General features: G+C 41.1%; 1 protein-coding gene across 1 annotated transcript; it reads left to right on the top strand.

Annotated features, from left to right (window-relative positions):
* Positions 1-8,211: 8,211 nt before the first annotated feature.
* Positions 8,212-19,827, top strand: LOC311116533 (homocysteine-responsive endoplasmic reticulum-resident ubiquitin-like domain member 2 protein). Its single transcript, XM_084157425.1, has 9 exons — positions 8,212-8,332; positions 9,134-9,519; positions 14,294-14,371; positions 14,807-14,923; positions 16,184-16,344; positions 16,521-16,646; positions 16,800-17,120; positions 17,237-17,354; positions 17,531-19,827. The coding sequence occupies exons 2-9, from the start codon at positions 9,373-9,375 to the stop codon at positions 17,708-17,710; spliced, it is 1,248 nt and encodes a 415-aa protein (XP_084013551.1). The 5' UTR covers positions 8,212-8,332; positions 9,134-9,372; the 3' UTR covers positions 17,711-19,827.
* Positions 19,828-20,552: the final 725 nt, after the last annotated feature.

The following is a 20,552-nucleotide window of genomic DNA, read 5'->3' as shown; positions in this document are numbered from 1 at the left end:
GACTTTCTCTATGTCGACCTGGCGGGTCACATCTTTGATCCCATGGAGAAGTGTGGAGAAAGGTTGTGTAGGTAGAAAGGGACTGGGGATAAGGTGAGCTGACTCTGGCTGCGGGGAGAGTCTGTGGCCCCTGTGCTTCAGGGTTCTGGCTCTCCTGTTCTGAAACCACACCTGCAACAGATAGGGATAGCTACATGAGAATTTGCTTTTTACAATGTAATTGAATAGGAAAGGTGTGTGCGTGTGTGTGCGTGCGTGTGTGCAACCACTTACCTGAATGCGGGATTCTGGTAGGCCAGTGGCCTGGGATATGCGCTCCCTCACAGCAATGCTTGGGTAGGGATCAACATCAAAAGCCACCTGCAGAAGCTCCAGGTGCTCTTTGGTGAAGCTAGTTCTCTTCCTGCGCCCCATGGTCCTAGCACCCATCTGTGCGGAGTTGTCTTGACCTGCAGAACAGCACCAATGTTACTCACATTGACTTAGATATTGTATTTTGAATAATAGAACGAAATGGCCACTACAGCTCTAAATACCTCTGGCATCCCAATGATTACATCAAGCTGGGAGCCAATGGCAATGGGACAAAGGGAAGTGCATCAGGGAGGGAAATATCCTCTTCCTCACTGCCCAACCATCTCCTACTGGTAATAGATGCACACTTCAAACAATACAAAGAGATAACAAACAAAACAAACACACACAAAAGATAAAGGACGAATGAATCACAAGTATATAAGACAAACAGTGTAAAGTATAAAACAACATGTCAAGACAGTTAATACAGTAAATACATACAATTCACTTAGGACAGTTCACATGTTAAGTATGTAATAATACGAATAGACAGAAACACAAACACTTGGATAGTCCGAATACTATGTCATAATATCAACAAACTATCTATTGATAAGCAACTGCTTGCTAAGGTTACGATTAGGGTTAGGTTTAGAATAAGGGTTAGGGTAAGGGTTAAGTTTAGGGTTAGGATAAGGGTTAAGGTTAGGGCTAGGGTTAGGGTTAGTAGATAGTTAGATGGACTATCCAAATAAAGTCTTACCAACCACATAGATACAATCAGGTTTGCCTTGTTGCATGTAACTAGACTATATAAATATATCAGAGAATGTAAGTAAAAACAGCACAACTGTGATCTTAAAAGTAAAAAATATATTTAAAAAAAAAGGCAAAATCCAGAAGCCCAAAATCCATTGATTTTGTCCTCACCAATGCTGCAGTCCATCAACATTTCTCTGTTGTTTAGCTCTGTGTTTGGTTGCTCTAGTCTTGGTCTAGTCCTCAGTCTCTGTGACTGACGAACTTGTGGATCTAAGAAATGTTTCTTGCTAGAGAACTCTGATGCTCTAACACTGGAGATCAGCTGTGCTGTTTTTATACCAAACTCCAAAGAGGAAGGTGGAATAGTGGGGTGTGGTGTTTCATTTGAAGTCAATATGTTTTCATCTCTTAAGGAGGTCATTTACAACACATTTCCCCCCACCCCTGCCCTAATTGCCTTAACCATGTGACACACGTACAGAATTAACACATACCACACCCTCTCCTCAAAACAATCATTGCATCATTAATGTGTTTGATTTCAGGTAGTGTCCACACATTTACAGCTCATTGACTTTATGAAAGAGAAAATTAAACAGATTAAAACAGCTAACAAGTGTGAATGGAACTTTTCTTTTCAAAGTATATGGTGCCTTTTTATTTCGAGCCAATTTTAATCTTGACTTGATCATTTGGTGTGTAGAGCATGTACGGTATGCAAAGAATGGTTAGAAATACAGTACCAGTCAAAAGTTTGGACACACCTACACATTCAAGGGTTTTTCTTTATTTTTACTACTTTCTACATTGTAGAATAATAGTGAAGACATCAAAACTATGAAATGACACATATGGAATCATGCAGTAACCAAAAAAGTGTTAAACAAATCAAATTATATTTTAGATTTTAGATTATTCAAATAGCCACCTTTTGCCTTGATGACAGCTTTGCACTCTTGGCATTCTCTCAACCAACTTCATGAGGTAGTCACCTGGAAAGCATTTCAATTAACAGGTGTGCCTTCTTAAAAGTTAATTGGTGGAATTTATTTCCTTCTTATTGCGTTTGAGCCAATCAGTTGTGTTGTGACAAGATAGGGGGGGTATACAGAAGATAGCCCTATTTGGTAAAATACCAAGTCCATATTATGGCAAGAACAGCTCAAATAAGCAAAGAGAAATGACAGTCCATCATTACTTTAAGACATGAAGGTCAGTCAATACGGAACATTTCAAGAACTTTGAAAGTATGTGTTATTTCATAGTTTTGATGTCTTCACTATTATTCTACAATGTAGAAAATCGTAAAAAATTAAGAAAAACCCTTGAATGAGTAGGTGTGTCCTAACTTTTGACGCATGATGTATATTTGATTGAAAACATATCAAAATGAGGATCAATATCTGTGTGTTCCAGAACCTGAATGAATTCACAATCAGAATTCATTTTTAAACATATGCACAATGGTAAACAAGTCAATGTCATAAACAACAAATACATTTATAAAACAAATTCAGGAATTGAGTTCATTGAAAACATTTTGTTTTACTGAAGTACAATTGTCATTAATACAAACTATAGTAATTGTGATATAAAAGGAGGGCAAACTTGTTTCATGTGGCTATTAGTTATTGATTGTAACAGAAAAATTACAGAATATGGGTTTGTGAAATTGTTTTGGACAGATACATGTGCATATGTCTACTTTATATTTACTGACCTCACTTCTATGTATAATTCATTATATTAAAGTTTAATAAAATTCACAAATCATATGAACATGTTGTAAACCTTTTTGATACATTTCCAGTAGCCAGATGACAGCAATTGAAGATAGACAATTATCACCTCACAAGAGTTGTAATGCGACCTGGATTTGAACCCTATTGATTAGAGACCCTATCAATCACATTTTAATTACAGCTATTATCAATCACATGTTGCATTGTGTGTGCCAGAAAAGGGGGCCATTTGAGGTGTTATATAGCCTAAATAGCCTAGTGTATTCTTTAATGTTTTGGGAGTAACCTTAATACTTAAAGCATTAAACACACCTATAAACTCACTGCCAATAGGTACTTATCACAGTGGTAGAACAAAAGCCGTACCTGCTGCGTGCCGCCCCATAGCGACGAACCTACGGTTTCTACTTGTAGAATAGTCGCCAACAACTTCACTTTGAGCCAATCAGAGGGCACGATCCCCCACGCGGGGGAGCCAACACAAAAAGTTAAAACGGAGGGCATTTTCTACATCCACGGATGAGCCAGTCACACTTCATATGCAATGTAGGCTATGGGATGGTAGCTGGGTCACTGCCTCATGACTTTTGTAGAACGTATATATTTTTTATGTTTTTGTATTCTATCAAAAAAAGAACATGTTTGACTTTCAGAAAAACATATTGGTCAATCTCAATAAATTTGGAGCCTAAATTAGCCATAGCTCTGTGAGTGAGCGATATTGAGCTAGCATAATGGTGAACACTTGAACATAATTTTTACTTCAATAACATATTTTAAAAAAAAATTCTCTATAATTTAGCCTAGCAGGGTGTATGAGTGGGACATACAAACAACATGAAACATGGAAAAATAGATACAACTGAGTGTTTGTATTTATTTAGCTTTGCACCATTATTTTCACACCAAATAAATGAGGACACTTCCTGAATGTGGTGTCATTGTAAAGGGGTTGTTTTCTTAATTGGAGAACAACAAACTAACAGGGTGGAAAGTGATATCATGGACACACAGATAATCTTAAATAAAATAATAATAAATACCCTGTACATGTGACTATTAAACTGAATATCGGAACTAAATACTTCCTCCAAGCTAGCAAACCACTGTGGCTAGTATTGACATTATAATTACATCATTACATTAGCTATTTTTCATGAAAAACTGCCTGTGTTAGCTGCCGAGTTAGTGGTGTCCTTTATGTTGTGTTAGCTTGCGAATATGCTAACGTTAGCTAGCTAGCTAAACATTTGGCTATGGACTGGCAGTGTGGGATTATGGAGAGTGACTTTAATTGTTTCTTCGTCATCTTGCTAGGTAGTTATCTAGCTGTTGCCATCTGGCTAGTATAAACAAGGTTTTCTACAAAATAGCAACATTAGCGCAATCTAAACCTACACACAGAGACATGCATTGCCAAACAACGCTAGTACCACCTCCTGGTTTGGCGTATTTTAACAAGGTGGCTGACCAATTCAAGGTCTTTGTTGTGTGAACACAGAAGATATTGACTGCTGACACTGTTCAGGGGTGCTAAATACTGTTTAACAATCCTACTGGTGTGTCTGAGCTAAAAGTGTCACATTATCACGGAGTCATGTGGACAATTTAGCAAGTTTAGAAGATTAAGCAAGATTAGTGCAAAATGAACCCATGCATTTACCAAACATTTAATTTAAGTGATGTTTTGTGAGACCATCAGTCATTCGCATGACATTAGCATGACAAGCAGGTTGACTCACCTCATCGGTAGGTCACAGGTCACATTACTTTTGTTTTTATTCATTTTGATCTTATTACAAAACTTGTTCCAGTTATAAACATGTTCAATTGAAACCCCAAAGAGGCATAATAGTGTCCACAAGATAAGGCACTGGTAAGGAATATATAAAAGGGGGCCAAGATACATTATGTAAGACAGGAGTAAAAAGGAATAGTGAAATACATCAACATAATTTAGTTGAATTTAATGCTTATTTTGAACTACATTTTTATTCAATTTAACCAATCCTTTCTTTCAGATGTTGTTCACACCCAAAAAGAGTGGGTTTGGAAAAGTTTGGATTCATATTAATATTTTTTGTACACTTTAAATAATGACCAAGCAGTATAAACAATTTTGCAAGAAGACTGGTCAGTATCCGAACTTAAAATCTAAGCACTAGTGTTTTCAAGTTAAAAAAGTTACTTTGAAAGCTTGTTTGCCAGGATACATATGGGCTACTGTATTCATGAAATTCTAAACAAAATGAATGATCACGTAATCAAAACAGATTGATTTACTCCTGTTATTGGTGTATGATGAATCCACAAGGTTTTCCTTCTGCATTTCTTCCATCGCAACAATGCAGTACAATATTGCCATTCACCAATGAACTTCCACCTTCCTTCCTTCCTTCCTTCCTTCCTTCCTTCCTTCCTTCCTTCCTTCCTTCCTTCCTTCCTTCCTTCCTTCCTTCCTTCCTTCCTTCCTTCCTTCCTTCCTTCCTTCCTTCCTTCCTTCCTTCCTTCATTCCTTCCTTCCTGTGTCTTGGTTCAACGTCGTTATGACATCATTTGAACCAGTTTTGCCCACTAGGTAAGGAGTCTGGGGTCTATTCAGTGAGGTGAAACGTTTTGAACGTTGCAGATAGAACAGTAATGGATAGAGCTAACATGATTCCATATTCTACCTGAAAGATAATCATGTCTCTCTATACAATATATTTGTATCTGAACATTCTTTAAAAAAACAATTATTACGTTTTTTCTCTATCTGAACATTCTGTAACATTGCTCCCTCCTGAACACACCCCTTGCTGTGAAACAATATTCACAATTTTCATGAGCCCTACTCTTGTGCCATCACCAGACATCAGACAAACGTATATGTGTGCGTTTGTGTCTGTGTGTGCATGTATGTCTGTGTACGTTTTTGCATATATGTAGGCCTACTAGGTCTTAATTATATAGGAATGAGAGGCACTGATACCCACCCTTGACAGTACACTCCCAAGAATATACACATGGAAATAACTGTAATCTGGCCCTATAACCACATATATAAGGTCATAGCTGGCTTTCTCTGTCTCTTTCTCTCTGTAGGTATCTTCTCTCGCCAGGAGTCTGAGTCTCTGCTGATGAACGCTTCGGAGAGATCTGGGTTACACCATAGAGATAGATAGAAGACTCATCTCTTTTGTGTTTAAAAAAAGTGTAAAGCTAATATTGCTGATTTAGTCCTGAAACCAAATATTGTGTGTCATTCATTTATTGTGGCCACTAGATGGCGTTAATAAAGTTTAAAGCCATTTACAAACCATAGCATCCAATTTAAAGAAGAAGGCAATACTCTGATCATTGGCTGATTGCTCCCAACCCAAAAGAACCCCCGGCCAGTTGACTACTTTAAAATGGTGGATGTCCATGATAAAACAAGTTATATCCATGATGATTCCTCTATCTATCTCTATAGGGTTACACCCTAAGCTACCCCACCACCTGTGGCTTCAAACACTTCCTGGTGGAGGTCATCACTACATCGGGAGGAGAGCTCCAACAGGAGTCACGTTGATTAAGAAACTGTTCCACTGACGTCAGGGGTCTATTTCAGTAATACCCCTCCACCCTCCTGACAAACATACCTGTCCTCCATGACACCTGGTGAAAGGAAATTTAAATTCTAGTTCCAGAATGGAAAACTTTCTCATTGAAAATGAATGACACTTTTCAGTTCTTACTTTGACATTTCAATTTATCTCCTGACTTGATGGAATTGAAATTGCATTTCAGCCCCCGGAAAGAGAGCACTGTCACACAAAAACAATGGAGTGAACTTATGGCCCTATTCAGTCAAAACAATGACTGGGTAAAAACATCTGTAAATCACAAACAACATTCCTGTGTGGCCACTGTAGAATTCGATAAGATATTCAATTTATGCTGAGGATAACAGATTAGTGTTTCAACAAAATATAACCTTCAATGTTTAATCTGATTCCATATTATGTTATCAAATGCAAGAGGCTTAGTCAAGACTGATGGATCTAGGCTGGTAGCAACTAGGCAGCCATCATACAATCAGATCTCCCCAAATGTAACTTATATAAATATATAGTTTACAATTACCAAAAGGCTACAATGAGCTGATACTGGTAATCAAAGTCTATCTTTATAATTGAATATATTTAGATCAGAGGATACACCATGAGTATTGACGCGTTCACATGCTAGTCGGAACTAGGAAACTCCGACTTGCAGCTAACATTTCAGAGTTTCCTTGTTCCGACTAGGATGTGAACGTGGCATAACTTTACCAATTAACCATAAGCAGTCAATAAGTATTGCTCTGAAATATGAGGAATGATATAGGCTAATGCTTCAAGTAAAAGTAATCAAAGTTTATTATTACAATGAATGCAACAAGATACAATTAATAATGTGAAATAGGCTATACCGTAGGCTAAGGTCGTCAAGGTAAAATGGAAAAAAAAGTATACGAATAATGCTGCGGTCAAAACAACTGGGAACTCGGAAATCTCTGACTTCCGACTTCAGTGCATTCAAGACAACTGGGAACTCGGATTTCCAAGTCGGAAACTCAGGCATCTATCTTGAGCTCTGACTTTCCGACCTGAAGATCCCTGACCTCATGATTTGAGCTCGTTTTTTCATAGTTCCCAGTTGTCTTGAAAACACCATTATTGGCTTGAATGGTTCCACCTCAACTAACCTCCTCCCGACCGCCTTCCCTTTTTGAAGACATTTATTTTCATTGTTAGAGTGGCCAATGGAGTATCTGGTCAATATAATGGATAATCGGTGAAATTGTTTTATTGAAATTCCATACATTTTGAAGGAAACAAATTCAAATGTGTTACAAAAATCTATACATCCTTCTAAAAAATTGTAACACAGAACATCACAAACAAACACAAAAACACAAAAACAGAAACACATAGCCTACAGGGCTTTTGCATTCAAAGACATTTGAAAAGCTTAAGAGTATCAATTGATTTCAATACCTTCTTATTCTTACAGGACATAGTATACAATGTGGCAAAGTAATTATTCAAATCTACCTTTCAAAATATTGAATAGGATGTCTTTTTCTTTAAAAATGGATTTTATGGATGTAATATTTAGCAATTATAATCAAATTCATCACATACTTTTCGTTAGTGAAGAATCTTGGACTATCAAAAATAAAAAGCTTGCAGATGGATGTCCTTACCAAATCCGAAGATCCACCTAGTCACATACACACATTGGAAAAACAAATGCTCAAGTGATTATTTCCCAGATTGTACATTTGAACATTTCTCATCAATATTTCTAATATATTTAGAAATACTTTCGTTGGACGACTAACACCTATGAGTTATTATAGTGTCCTCTATCTAGCTCGATGACTGGCACCCACTTAGCTGTCAGTGTAATATTATGACGTAGTTTCCGGTATCACGCCCGCGGCCCGACTCACCAAAAAAACAAACAGTCGAACTGGCAAGGAGCAGTCAAAAAAGGGGTCGAAAATACTCAAAACATCTACAGTAAGTTAACGTTGTGTATGAATAAACCTCCCGTCCCTGATACTGTCATGACGTTCGTATTATCAAGACAAGTAGCAAACAAACGTTTCATGATATGCTAACGTAACGTTAGATTGGCTAATAGCTAGCTACATCTGCCAGCTAGTCTAGGTAGCTAGCAACACTAATCTCTGACGTTTTGATAGCACAACACTAGTGAGACTAACGTCTATTTGTCAGATATGCCAAAGTAGTTGTCATACATATATTATCAACATAGACTAGTTTTGGTAGCTAGTGTAAACAATAAACAAGTAGCTAGCTAACTAGTGTCTGGCTGGATGGCTCGTTTTGACAGCTGTATGACGCAACGCGACAGGTGTTCAGAAGTCAAGACTCGAATGTCTCCCCCTGAATTGTTGCTAGCTAGGTCAGGGGTGTCAGAGGTCCAGTGTCTGTTTATCCGTGACTTGTCTGTTGAATATAGTCAAATGCTGACTAAGCACTTGAGCAACAATATTTTCTTCAACTGGCCATACATAGGATAACATAATGATCATCAGGACTGGCTGTGTGTATCACTCATTAATTACACTATAAAAGCATTTAAAAGTATTAGCTAGCTAGCTAGCCAATATCCCAGTTTTTTTAATCAATTGACATAAACAATTCCAGACTGTCACTGTGTGATATTTCAATCTGTGCATGTCAATACATTTGAGTAGCCTAGCTAGTACCACAAGTAAGGACATTCAAAAAGTTTTGATTAATAACTGTATGTTTGAGAAGTATCGTCTCAATCACTTTCTCTCTATTTGACAGAACCTCAAGAAGCATAGCTACTTCACTCTCCACCAGGATCACATCGTGATTGGACACAGAACTGTCTCCCCACCAATGATAGCTCTTTAGAGGGGAAATTACCCTGTCCACCACAGTCATTGGCTGAGCTGGACTTGTGGTCACAATGATGAAGAGGATCTGAGGGAGTCTTCCTCCTCAGGTGTAGGAGACGAGCACTGTCTTCTCCCATCCCCTGGACACACCCATTAATATGAACCATGGACCCAGGAGCAGTTGACAGTCCCGTCACCTTAGTCATCAAGGCCCCCAACCAGAAGTATGACGACCAGACAATAAACTGTTTTCTCAACTGGACGGTGGAGAAACTGAAGAGTCACATCTCTAATGTGTACCCAAGCAAGCCGGTAAGTGGGTACTGCCTTTTTTTTGTTTCCTCATCCCCACCATTCCATGAACTAAGTGGAGTGGATAGGGCAAGGGGAACTGTCCGCCTGGAGAGCTACTGGGTGTGCAGGCTTTTGCTCCAGCTCTGCTCTAGGCCTAACTCTCAAAGGAATAACCACAGTAAAAGTATCTGCAAAGTATACTGAACAAAAATATAAACGCAACATGCAACAATTTCAAAGATTGTACTGAGTTACAGTTCATATAATCAGTCAATTGAAATAAATGCATTAGGCCCTAATCTATGGATTTCACATGATTGGGAATACAGATACCTTTTTTATTTTTTTAAGTAAGGGCGTGGATCAGAAAACCAGTCAGTATCTGGTGTGACCACCATTTGCCTCATGCAGTGCGACACATCTCCTTCGCATAGAGTTGATCAGGCTGTTGATTATGGCCTGTGGAATGTTGTCCCACTCTTCAATGGCTGTGCGAAGTTGCTGGATATTGGTGGGAACTGGAACATGCTGTAATACACGTCGATCCAGAGCATCCCAAACATGCTCAATGGGTGACATGTCTGGTGAGTATGCAGGCCATGGAAGAACTGGGACATTTTTTAGCTTCCAGGAATTGTGTATAGATCCTTGGAACATGGTGTTGTGCATTATCATGCTGAAACATGAGGTGATGGTGACGGATGAATGGCACAACAATGGGCCTCAGGATCTCGACACGGTATCTCTGTGCATTCAAATGGCCATCGATAAAATGCAATTGTGTTCATTGTACGTAGCTTATGCCTGCCCATACCATAACCCCACCGCCACCATGGGGCACTCTGTTCACAACGTTGACATCAGCAAACCGCTCACCCACACGACGCCATACACATGGTCTGCGGTTGTAAGGCCGGTTGGACGTACTGCCAACTTCTCTAAAACGATGTTGGAGGCGGCTTATGGTACAGAAATTAACATTACATTCTCTGGCAACAGCTCTGGTGGACATTCCTGCAGTCAGCATGCCAATTGCACGCTCCCTCATAACTTGAGACATCTGTGGCATTGTGTTGTGCAACAAAACTGCACATTTTAGAGTGACCTTTAATTGTCCCCAGCACAAGGTGCACCTGTGTAATGATCATGCTGTTTAATTAGCTTCTTGATATGCCACACTTGTCAGGTGGATGGATTATCTTGGCAAAGGAGAAATGCTCACAAATAGGGATGTAAACTAATTTCTGCACAAAATTTGAGCAAAATAATATTTTTGTGTGTATGGAACATTTCTGGTATCTTTTATTTCAGCTCATGAAGCATCGGACCAACACTTTACATGTTGCGCTTATATTTTTGTTCAGTATAGTATTGAAGTAGACTTACTTCTCTAGAATTTGAGGAAGAAACAAGCCCAGATTTTTCATGTTATACACTTGTGAGGTAATTGTAATTGGGCTATTCATCTTAGCATTTTATATAACCAAAGGAGGCTATAGACAGAGTCTCATTGTTTTCTAGCTGAGCTCCATAAACCTGAAGAGATATCACAGCTGTTGAGTAAATCTCAAAAGTGGACATCCACGGGGGAAAGCAGAACAACACTGTAACCACAGCAACAAACCAAGCATCCTAAATGAAGGGATTAGTTCATGGTTATTATCTTAATAGTTCAGTTACAAGGGTAAGGTTTTCCACAATGAATGACACAGTGTGTTCTCTGCCACATAGTTTATTTGTGAGCACTATCTTGCTGCGCCTTGACCACAAAAACAAAACAGAAACACATCTATCACTTCTGAACATAGACTACATTTTTGGGATTTGAAATGTTTGCTTTTACATGTACATAGGTCTACATTTACATACATCATGTGAAACAATTATGTAAGGCATTGTCTTGTGACGCTGCAGGCATGCATTCCGGTGTGTAATCTACCCTAATGTAATCTAATCTGAAAATGCTTAATCTCTTCTGGAACACAAACTAGGTTTCCATCCAATTGGCGCCAGATTTTCATGCAAATATTCTAAAATCTACATTAAAAACAATATGCACATTTTCCAACCAGAGATGTTTCCAGTGCGTGATGACCTAGTGCACATACAAATATATTTAGCGGTTAAATTCCCATGTACCGAATTAAAAAAACAAACAAGTTAAATGTGTTTCCATTGCATTTTCAACTCTACTGATGGTTTTCTCACAAAAAATGTTGCGTTATATAGCGAATGTGCCCACTCTGGTATTGGCACGTGCGCTCTAGCCAACAGAGCAAGCGCACGTGTACGTATAGCCTACTTGATGTGATTATTATGGAAAAAAAGAGCGAGATTATTTAGATTTTTCAAACGGAAGCCAACCATTGATTATCATGTCACCAGAATAAGACCCTCAATATTTATTGGAAAGGAGCATTAAGCTCATCACCTTGCACTTTAATCACCCTGTGAAGTTCATCATAACCTATTTAATCTGTAGCCTAATAAACTGCATGCTTTCCCGACGAGTCATAGTGGGATGACCACACATGTCATCGCGTGACTCCAAGTTTACTTTGATATGTTGGTTATTATATCAATATTTGCGCATAAAAGCATTTCCATCGACGTTAAGCCTTAATTCATTTTACAGACACAAAAAGATCCCACCTTGTCTAGCGTATTTTGTTTTGTCGGAATTTGGAAAGTTTACCCAAAAACGTTCTGTTTCCATCAGGCCTGTCATTACATGTTTTATCCGACATGTACTTTACTCGCATAGAAATGTTGGATGGAAACCTGGTGATTTGAGGAATGCTTATCTCACCCCACACCTTCATATTATCCCACACCATGTTTTCTCTAAAGACAGCTGATTCCTCCCAGGTACAAAGCCTATTCTGTTACTGATGTCATGTACTGTCACTGTATCAGATTAGTGAAACATTTAGGTCTATGGTTACAATAGTACTTCTGTATTAATAAACATACATACAGTGGGGAGAACAAGTATTTGATACACTGCCGATTTTGCAGGTTTTCCTACTTACAAAGCATGTAGAGGTCTGTAATTTTTATCATAGGTACACTTCAACTGTGAGAGACGGAATCTAAAACAAAAATCCAGAAAATCACATTGTTTGATTTTTAAGTAATTAATTTGCATTTTATTGCATGACATAAGTATTTGATCACCTACCAACCAGTAAGAATTCCGTCTCTCACAGACCTGTTAGTTTTTCTTTAAGAAGCCCTCCTGTTCTCCACTCATTACCTGTATTAACTGCACCTGTTTGAACTCGTTACCTGTATAAAAGACACCTGTCCACACACTCAATCAAACAGACTCCAACCTCTCCACAATGGCCAAGACCAGAGAGCTGTGTAAGGACATCAGGGATAAAATTGTAGACCTGCACAAGGCTGGGATGGGCTACAGGACAATAGGCAAGCAGCTTGGTGAGAAGGCAACAACTGTTGGCGCAATTATTAGAAAATGGAAGAAGTTCAAGATGACGGTCAATCACCCTCAGTCTGGGGCTCCATGCAAGATCTCACCTCGTGGGGCATCAATGATCATGAGGAAGGTGAGGGATCAGCCCAGAACTACACGGCAGGACCTGGTCAATGACCTGAAGAGAGCTGGGACCACAGTCTCAAAGAAAACCATTAGTAACACACTACGCTGTCATGGATTAAAATCCTGCAGCGCACGCAAGGTCCCCCTGCTCAAGCCAGCGCATCTCCAGGCCCGTTTGAAGTTTGCCAATGACCATCTGAATGATCCAGAGGAGGAATGGGAGAAGGTCAGGTGGTCTGATGAGACAAAAATAGAGCTTTTTGGTCTAAACTCCACTCGCCGTGTTTGGAGGAAGAAGAAGGATGAGTACAACCCCAAGAACACCATCCCAACCGTGAAGCATGGAGGTGGAAACATCATTCTTTGGATATGCTTTTCTGCAAAGGGGACAGGACGACTGCACCGTATTGAGGGGAGGATGGATGGGGCCATGTATTGCGAGATCTTGGCCAACAACCTCCTTCCCTCAGTAAGAGCATTGAAGATGGGTCGTGGCTGGGTCTTCCAGCATGACAACGACCCGAAACACACAGCCAGGGCAACTAAGGAGTGGCTCCGTAAGAAGCATCTCAAGGTCCTGGAGTGGCCTAGCCAGTCTCCAGACCTGAACCCAATAGAAAATCTTTGGAGGGAGCTGAAAGTCCGTATTGCCCAGCGACAGCCCCGAAACCTGAAGGATCTGGAGAAGGTCTGTATGGAGGAGTGGGCCAAAATCCCTGCTGCAGTGTGTGCAAACCTGGACAAGACCTACAGGAAAAGTATGATCTCTGTAATTGCAAACAAAGGTTTCTGTACCAAATATTAAGTTCTGCTTTTCTGATGTATCAAATACTTATGTCATGCAATAAAATGCAAATTAATTACTTAAAAATCATACAATGTGATTTTCTGGATTTTTGTTTTAGATTCCGTCTCTCACAGTTGAAGTGTACCTATTATAAAAATTACAGACCTCTACATGCTTTGTAAGTAGGAAAACCTGCAAAATTGGCAGTGTATCAAATACTTGTTCTCCCCACTGTATGTATGTGCAATAAATATTGCCTTACCCCACCACCTTGTTGATATACTTTCAGCACCATTGTTCTTGCAAAATTAAGAGCTAGAGACACGTTACATTTCCATAATATTTGCATTCGGGGCCTATCAGCCCAAACTATGTGATTTAAATTCTCTAGTAGCGTATTCTGCAACATAGGCTTTCTCAGACTGACAGTTGTGTTGTCTTAGTCATCCAAGGATCAGCGGCTGGTATACTCGGGTCATCTCCTCCAGGACCACCTGCAGCTGAGGGATGTCCTCAGGAAGGTAAAGACCACCCTCGACCTTGTCTCTGTTTTTCCGCATATGGTCGAGAAGTTGGGAGGATGGTGGACTAACACTATATCTGAAATGTTAGAATTGGTATGCAATATCACAGAAACCTCACTCAACATAACAGGCTGACTGCTGACCATTTACTGCATAGGGCCCACCCCCTTGTGTGTCTGTGAGAGAGGGTGAGCGTGAGGTTGAAGAGACTGTGACGGTATAACAATAGCTGATCTGATGTAGTAAGCAACATTGTTGAGGTTGGCTTTGACCCTGAATTCTAGCCTCTTCCCTGAAATCCCCCCCCATCCCCCCCTCTATTTCTCTCTCCCTCCCTCTCTCTCACTCCCTCCAATCACCAAAACAGAATCAAATGATTAATTACGCCCCTCTCCTTTTTCCCCACATCCAACCCTCTATTTCCGCCAACAGCAGGAGGGTTATCACATGATGCACCTGGTGTGTGCCTCCCGTAGCCCCCCAGCATCGCCCACGCCCCGCAGCGTCGCCCCCAGCCCTGTGACCTCTGACCCCAGCTTCAGCTCTGGGGTACGTCCAATGGTGTGGAGTCATTCTGTGGAGCTCAACAATTCAATCAGATAGAAATTAAATGTCTAGAACACATAACAGAATGCTCTGTCATGTGGAATGGAGAGTAGGGTGGGGTCTATATGTTACATTTCTAGTTGGTGACTTGGAACGTATCCCTTAGTTGTCTTTGCAGTAGGGCTGGGCGATATGGCCAAAATATCATATCACAATATTTTTCAAATTTTTTACGGTATTGGAGGTTTTTGAATAACATTTTTAAATATGCTTTATTAGTAGTGCATGACCCTAGGGTGGCAACACATACATTCTAAGTGTTTTTAATAGGGCTTTGTACATTCAATGAAACTTCAACCAAAAGTTGGAATATAGTGGGCACTTTGAATCCAGTGTTTGACACAATGAATGAAAAAGCAAGGGAGGGGTTATCGTGACAGGGTAGGAACCAAAGTGTTGGTCAGTGTTTCCCATTGGACCCTAATTAATGTTACATTAAATGTTTTCACTTACTGTAGCTTTGATGTAGCTAAAATATGAATGCTTCTCCTATTCCTCTCTGATTTAGGATATACCGTTGCAGAAACAACATGCTGATCTAGGCCTACACCATCGCTGGTATCAGGCTGTATTAGATAGCTAGCTACGTTTTCTCTGATTAGCCAGCTAACTAGCCATTAGCATTAGCGGCTAACACGATTTATTTACATTTATATACAACTTGCTAAGAAAAGACAAACTAGCTGTTTGCAGACAGTAAGATACACAATCTAATAGTGTGATTATCGAATGCTTATGGAAAACAGCACCGTTGTCACCAACATCTGCAGCATTGACCATGCATTGACTTGAAGCATTGACTTCAAGTGGTTGTTGTGACTTGTGGTAGCGCAAAAACTGCTCTCCTTGAGTGACGGGGCGGGTCTTGGTGTGTGTGGAAGGAGAGAGACGACTCAAGTAGCAAACTGAGTAAACTATAAAAACTGACATTATTACACACGGTGGAATGGCGTAACACATTTAACAAAACAAACATTGAAATACCGTTATACAAGGTAAAGTAAAAACCCAAACCTGACCGTGCATCAATACCGGTATATAGTCAAATACGGTATACCGCCCAGCCCTACTTTGCAGCAGTCCTTATTCCCATAGTAGCATTGTTTTTTTTACCAATACATTAACGTTTTTTTTGTGAGTAAAAGTTTTTATTCCTCTTTCCTTCTTTGCTGGTTTATGATTGGTGTATATCTTGTTACTCAGAGTTCAAACAGTGCTGGCTCCACCTCCCAAGCCACGACACCAAATCAGGACAGTCAGTCCGCCTCCTCCTCAGTAGCAGGAAGTTATGATGGACTAAGGCATCGTGGAAGCTTCCCCCAATTTAACCCTCAAAATCCTACCTCCACTGCTATAATGCAATGGTAAGCACTGTTCTCGTGTATTGGGATCAATTCTACTTCCGTTTCTACCTAGTCAGGAAATGAAGTGAAGTTCAATTTAAAACTTAAAAAGATGGGGGGGGGGGGGAATGCAGAAAATATTGTGTGTGCATGGTTTTCATAGTTTTTGAATGCGTGACTTTGTTTTTCCTCCACAGGCCAGATGGGACGCAGGTCCCGGTACAGGGGGGTATGGCTGCAGGTGTGCCCCCCCACCCCATGTACATGCCCATGCAGGTCCTCTGGTGGCAGCAGATGTATGCACGCCACTACTACATGCAATAGTAAGTCAGGGTCGTCTGCACTTAGGGCCCAATCCTAACAACCCGTAAGGACCACAGACTTCTCTACGTGGGAATGAGTTATATTCACTAGCTTCTATCCGGTAAGACTTATTTATGTTTTTCTTTCTCTCCCCCAATCTCTCCCTCTCCCAGTCAAGCAGCAGTGGCAGCCTCACAGCCCCCCTCCCCCCCCAGTCCCACCCTCTCCCCCCAACCCGCACAGCCCAATGAAGCTCCGCCTCCCCTGGGGCCTAACCCCGCCCCTAACCCCATCCCAGAGGACAGGCCGGCCAATCCCAACATCCAGATGAATGCCCAGGGTGGGGCCGTACTTGACGAGGACGAGTTGAACCGTGATTGGCTGGACTGGATGTACACGGTCTCCCGCGCCGCAATCTTGCTCAGCATCGTGTATTTCTACTCCTCCTTTGGCCGCTTCGTCATGGTGATAGGCGCCATGCTGCTCGTCTTCTTGTGAGTTCTCATCTGTACACTATCAGTTTGACATTAGAATGGATACTTTTGAAGGACCCTGTTTACTTTGTATTTGTGTGTGAGATACTCATTTTGTGATTGTGTGTGTTAACTAGGCACAGGGCTGGTTGGTTCCCTTTTAGGCCAGAGCTGCAGAACCCCAGAGGAGGTGGAGGAGGAGTGGGGTTAGCTCATCAGGATGAGGCAGAGAGACACCAGGACATCCAGGAGATGGTGGGTGCTCCCCGTCTAAGATGGACCCCATCTCTGTCTGTGTGGTTATGTTTTTCTGTCTGATCTGTCTCTGTGTCGAAGCTGGTCCACATTCTCTCTCTCCGTTTCTGCTTTTCAAACCGATGGTCCTTCTCTTATTCTCTTTCTTTTTCTCGTCCTGTTTCTCTCCATTTCAGGAGCAGATCATAGATGAAGGGCTGGAGGATGAGGAGGGCGACAGTGGAGAGGAAGGCCCAGAGGACCCGGCAGCCCCCGCTGCCCCCCGCCACCACGGCTTCCTGGCCGCCGCCTGGTCCTTCATCAGCACCTTCTTCACCTCCCTCATCCCAGAGGGACCCCCCCAACCCGCCAACTAAACCATGGAGGGAGACCCCCCCCCTCTCCTCCCCACCAACAAACTCCCATGCTGCCAACTAACAGACTGTAAAAAGAGCTGCACAGCAAAGGTGTGCAGTGTGGGAGAAGTCTTGAATAAATCAATGAACATCGAAGAAACTAACATGTTATGCCATGTTAAACAAGCTAACAATACTTTATATTCCCGAGGCTTCTCTGCTTTGAGCATACAAACCGGTACACACACCTTTTTCCTTTGATCATGTCTGCTCATTCAGATTTTGGTGGCATTGAAAGGCCTCGAAGGGTCTTCCATTTTAAGCAGTAATACAGCCATTGCATTTATCTTTTTTTTTTTTTGAGACTAGATGAAAGGAAAGGACATACACACCTAAATGTGTATGAATATTGCAGTGACTCTAGCACATACAGTGGGGAGAACAAGTATTTGATACACTGCCAATTTTGCAGGTTTTCCTACTTACAAAGCATGTAGAGGTCTGTAATTTTTATCATAGGTACACTTCAACTGTGAGAGACAGAATCCAGAAAAAAATCCAGAAAATCACATTGTATGATTTTTAAGTAATTAATTTGCATTTTATTGCATGACCTAAGTATTTGATACATCAGAAAATCAGAACTTAATATTTGGTACAGAAACCTTTGTTTGCAATTACAGAGATCATACGTTTCCTGTAGGTCTTGACCAGGTTTGCATACTCTGCAGCAGGGATTTTGGCCCACTCCTCCATACAGACCTTCTCCAGATCCTTCAGGTTTCGTGGCTGTCGCTGGGCAATACAGACTTTCAGCTCCCTCCAAAGATTTTCTATTGGGTTCAGGTCTGGAGACTGGCTAGGCCACTCCAGGACCTTGAGATGCTTCTTACGGAGCCACTCCTTAGTTGCCCTGGCTGTGGGTTTCGGGTCGTCATGCTGGAAGACCCAGCCACGACCCATCTTCAATGCTCTTACTGAGGGAAGGAGGTTGTTGGCCAAGATCTCGCGATACATGGCCCCATTCATCCTCCCCTCAATACAGTGCAGTCGTCCTGCACCCTTTGCAGAAAACGATCCCCAAAGAATGATGTTTCCACCTCCATGCTTCACGGTTGGGATGGTGTTCTTGGGGTTGTACTCATCCTTCTTCTTCCTCCAAACACGGCGAGTGGAGTTTAGACCAAAAAGCTCTATTTTTGTCTCATCAGACCACATGACCTTCTCCCATTCCTCCTCTGGATCATCCAGATGGTCATTGGCAAACTTCAGACGGGCCTGGACATGCGCTGGCTTGAGCAGGGGGACCTTGCGTGCGCTGCAGGATTTTAATCCATGACGGCGTAGTGTGTTACTAATGGTTTTCTTTGAGACTGTGGTCTCAGCTCTCTTCAGGTCATTGACCAGGTCCTGCCGTGTAGTTCTGGGCTGATCCCTCACCTTCCTCATGATCATTGATGCCCCACGAGGTGAGATCTTGCATGGAGCCCCAGACCAAGAGTGATTGACCGTCATCTTGAACTTCTTCCATTTTCTAATAATTGCGCCAACAGTTGTTGCCTTCTCACCAAGCTGCTTGCCTATTGTCCTGTAGCCCATCCCAGCCTTGTGCAGGTCTACAATTTTATCAGTGATGTCCTTACACAGCTCTCTGGTCTTGGCCATTGTGGAGAGGTTGGAGTCTGTTTGATTGAGTGTGTGGACAGGTGTCTTTTATACAGGTAACGAGTTCAAACAGGTGCAGTTAATACAGGTAATGAGTGGAGAACAGGAGGGCTTCTTAAAGAAAAACTAACAGGTCTGTGAGAGCCGGAATTCTTACTGGTTGGTAGGTGATCAAATACTTATGTCATGCAATAAAATGCAAATTAATTACTTAAAAATCGTACAATGTGATTTTCTGGATTTTTGTTTTAGATTCCGTCTCTCACAGTTGAAGTGTACCTATGATAAAAAATTACAGACCTCTACATGCTTTGTAAGTAGGAAACCCTGCAAAATCGGCAGTGTATCAAATACTTGTTCTCCCCACTGTATGTTTCTCCCTCTGTGTATATGAGCATTATCTATTTACATATAAGTATATACATCTTAATTCCTGACAAAATTGGTTTTTGAATAAAAGCCTTGTGGTTTCATATGTGTGAACTGCCTTCTATGATTGGTTCAATTGAAGGACAAGTGAAATGTTCTCTATTTGACCTACTGTATTTGGGAGTCACTAAGTGGAAGTTAGTGCTCTTTTTCATCTGGTGCAGTTGACATAATGGAATTTAATCATCCAGTCAAAGCCCTGTAACCATAGATATCCTATAATGAATATTCTATGTGTGAAACAGCTTAGATAACTCAGGAATTCTACTTCATCCTCCAAGATGGCTGCTTGATGACTTTACTCAAATCAAAATCAAATCAAAGGTTGTGTACACAGATTTGCAGATGTTATCGCAGGTGCAGTGAAATGCTTGTGTTTCTTGCTCCAATGGTGCAGTAATACCTAGCAATAAACTTCATACCCAACGGGCACCATGATGTTAAAGTAGAGGAGCAGCCCCAGGAGGAAAGGGAGAACCCATGGTATGTATGATGGTGGTTACTTCAACCCAGAATCCCTAACGGATTCTGAGGCCTTTTTTGAGACCACCTTCTGGGCGTCTGAAAACTGCAGAAACCTCTAGCCGACTTAACCTCTATAACAGAGGTAGGCAACCCTGTTCCTGGAGTGCTGCAGGTACTGCCAGATTTTGTGCCAACTAGGCACCACACTTGACCAATTGAGCTAATTGATCAGTTCAGAGATTAGGTTCTGAAAAAAATGTTTTGCCAACACTACAGATGGCTATATCGGTCTGCTAATACAAGA

This window comes from Coregonus lavaretus (genome assembly GCF_964263955.1).
Source record: "Coregonus lavaretus genome assembly, chromosome: 3".
NCBI lineage: Eukaryota > Metazoa > Chordata > Actinopteri > Salmoniformes > Salmonidae > Coregonus > Coregonus lavaretus.
The sequence above is the reverse complement of the archived record's forward strand: the minus strand, read 5'-3'. Positions and strand labels throughout refer to the sequence as shown.

What these genes read in the sequence shown, in the direction of transcription:
- LOC311116533 (XM_084157425.1), top strand. Translation starts at nt 9,373, where the DNA reads ATGGACCCAGGAGCAGTTGACAGTCCCGTCACCTTAGTCATCAAGGCC. An exon ending in TGAGGGATGTCCTCAGGAAG is followed by an intron (nt 14,372 to 14,806) that starts GTAAAGACCACC and finishes TTCCGCCAACAG; the next exon opens with CAGGAGGGTTATCACATGAT. An exon ending in GCCATGCTGCTCGTCTTCTT is followed by an intron (nt 17,121 to 17,236) that starts GTGAGTTCTCAT and finishes TGTGTTAACTAG; the next exon opens with GCACAGGGCTGGTTGGTTCC.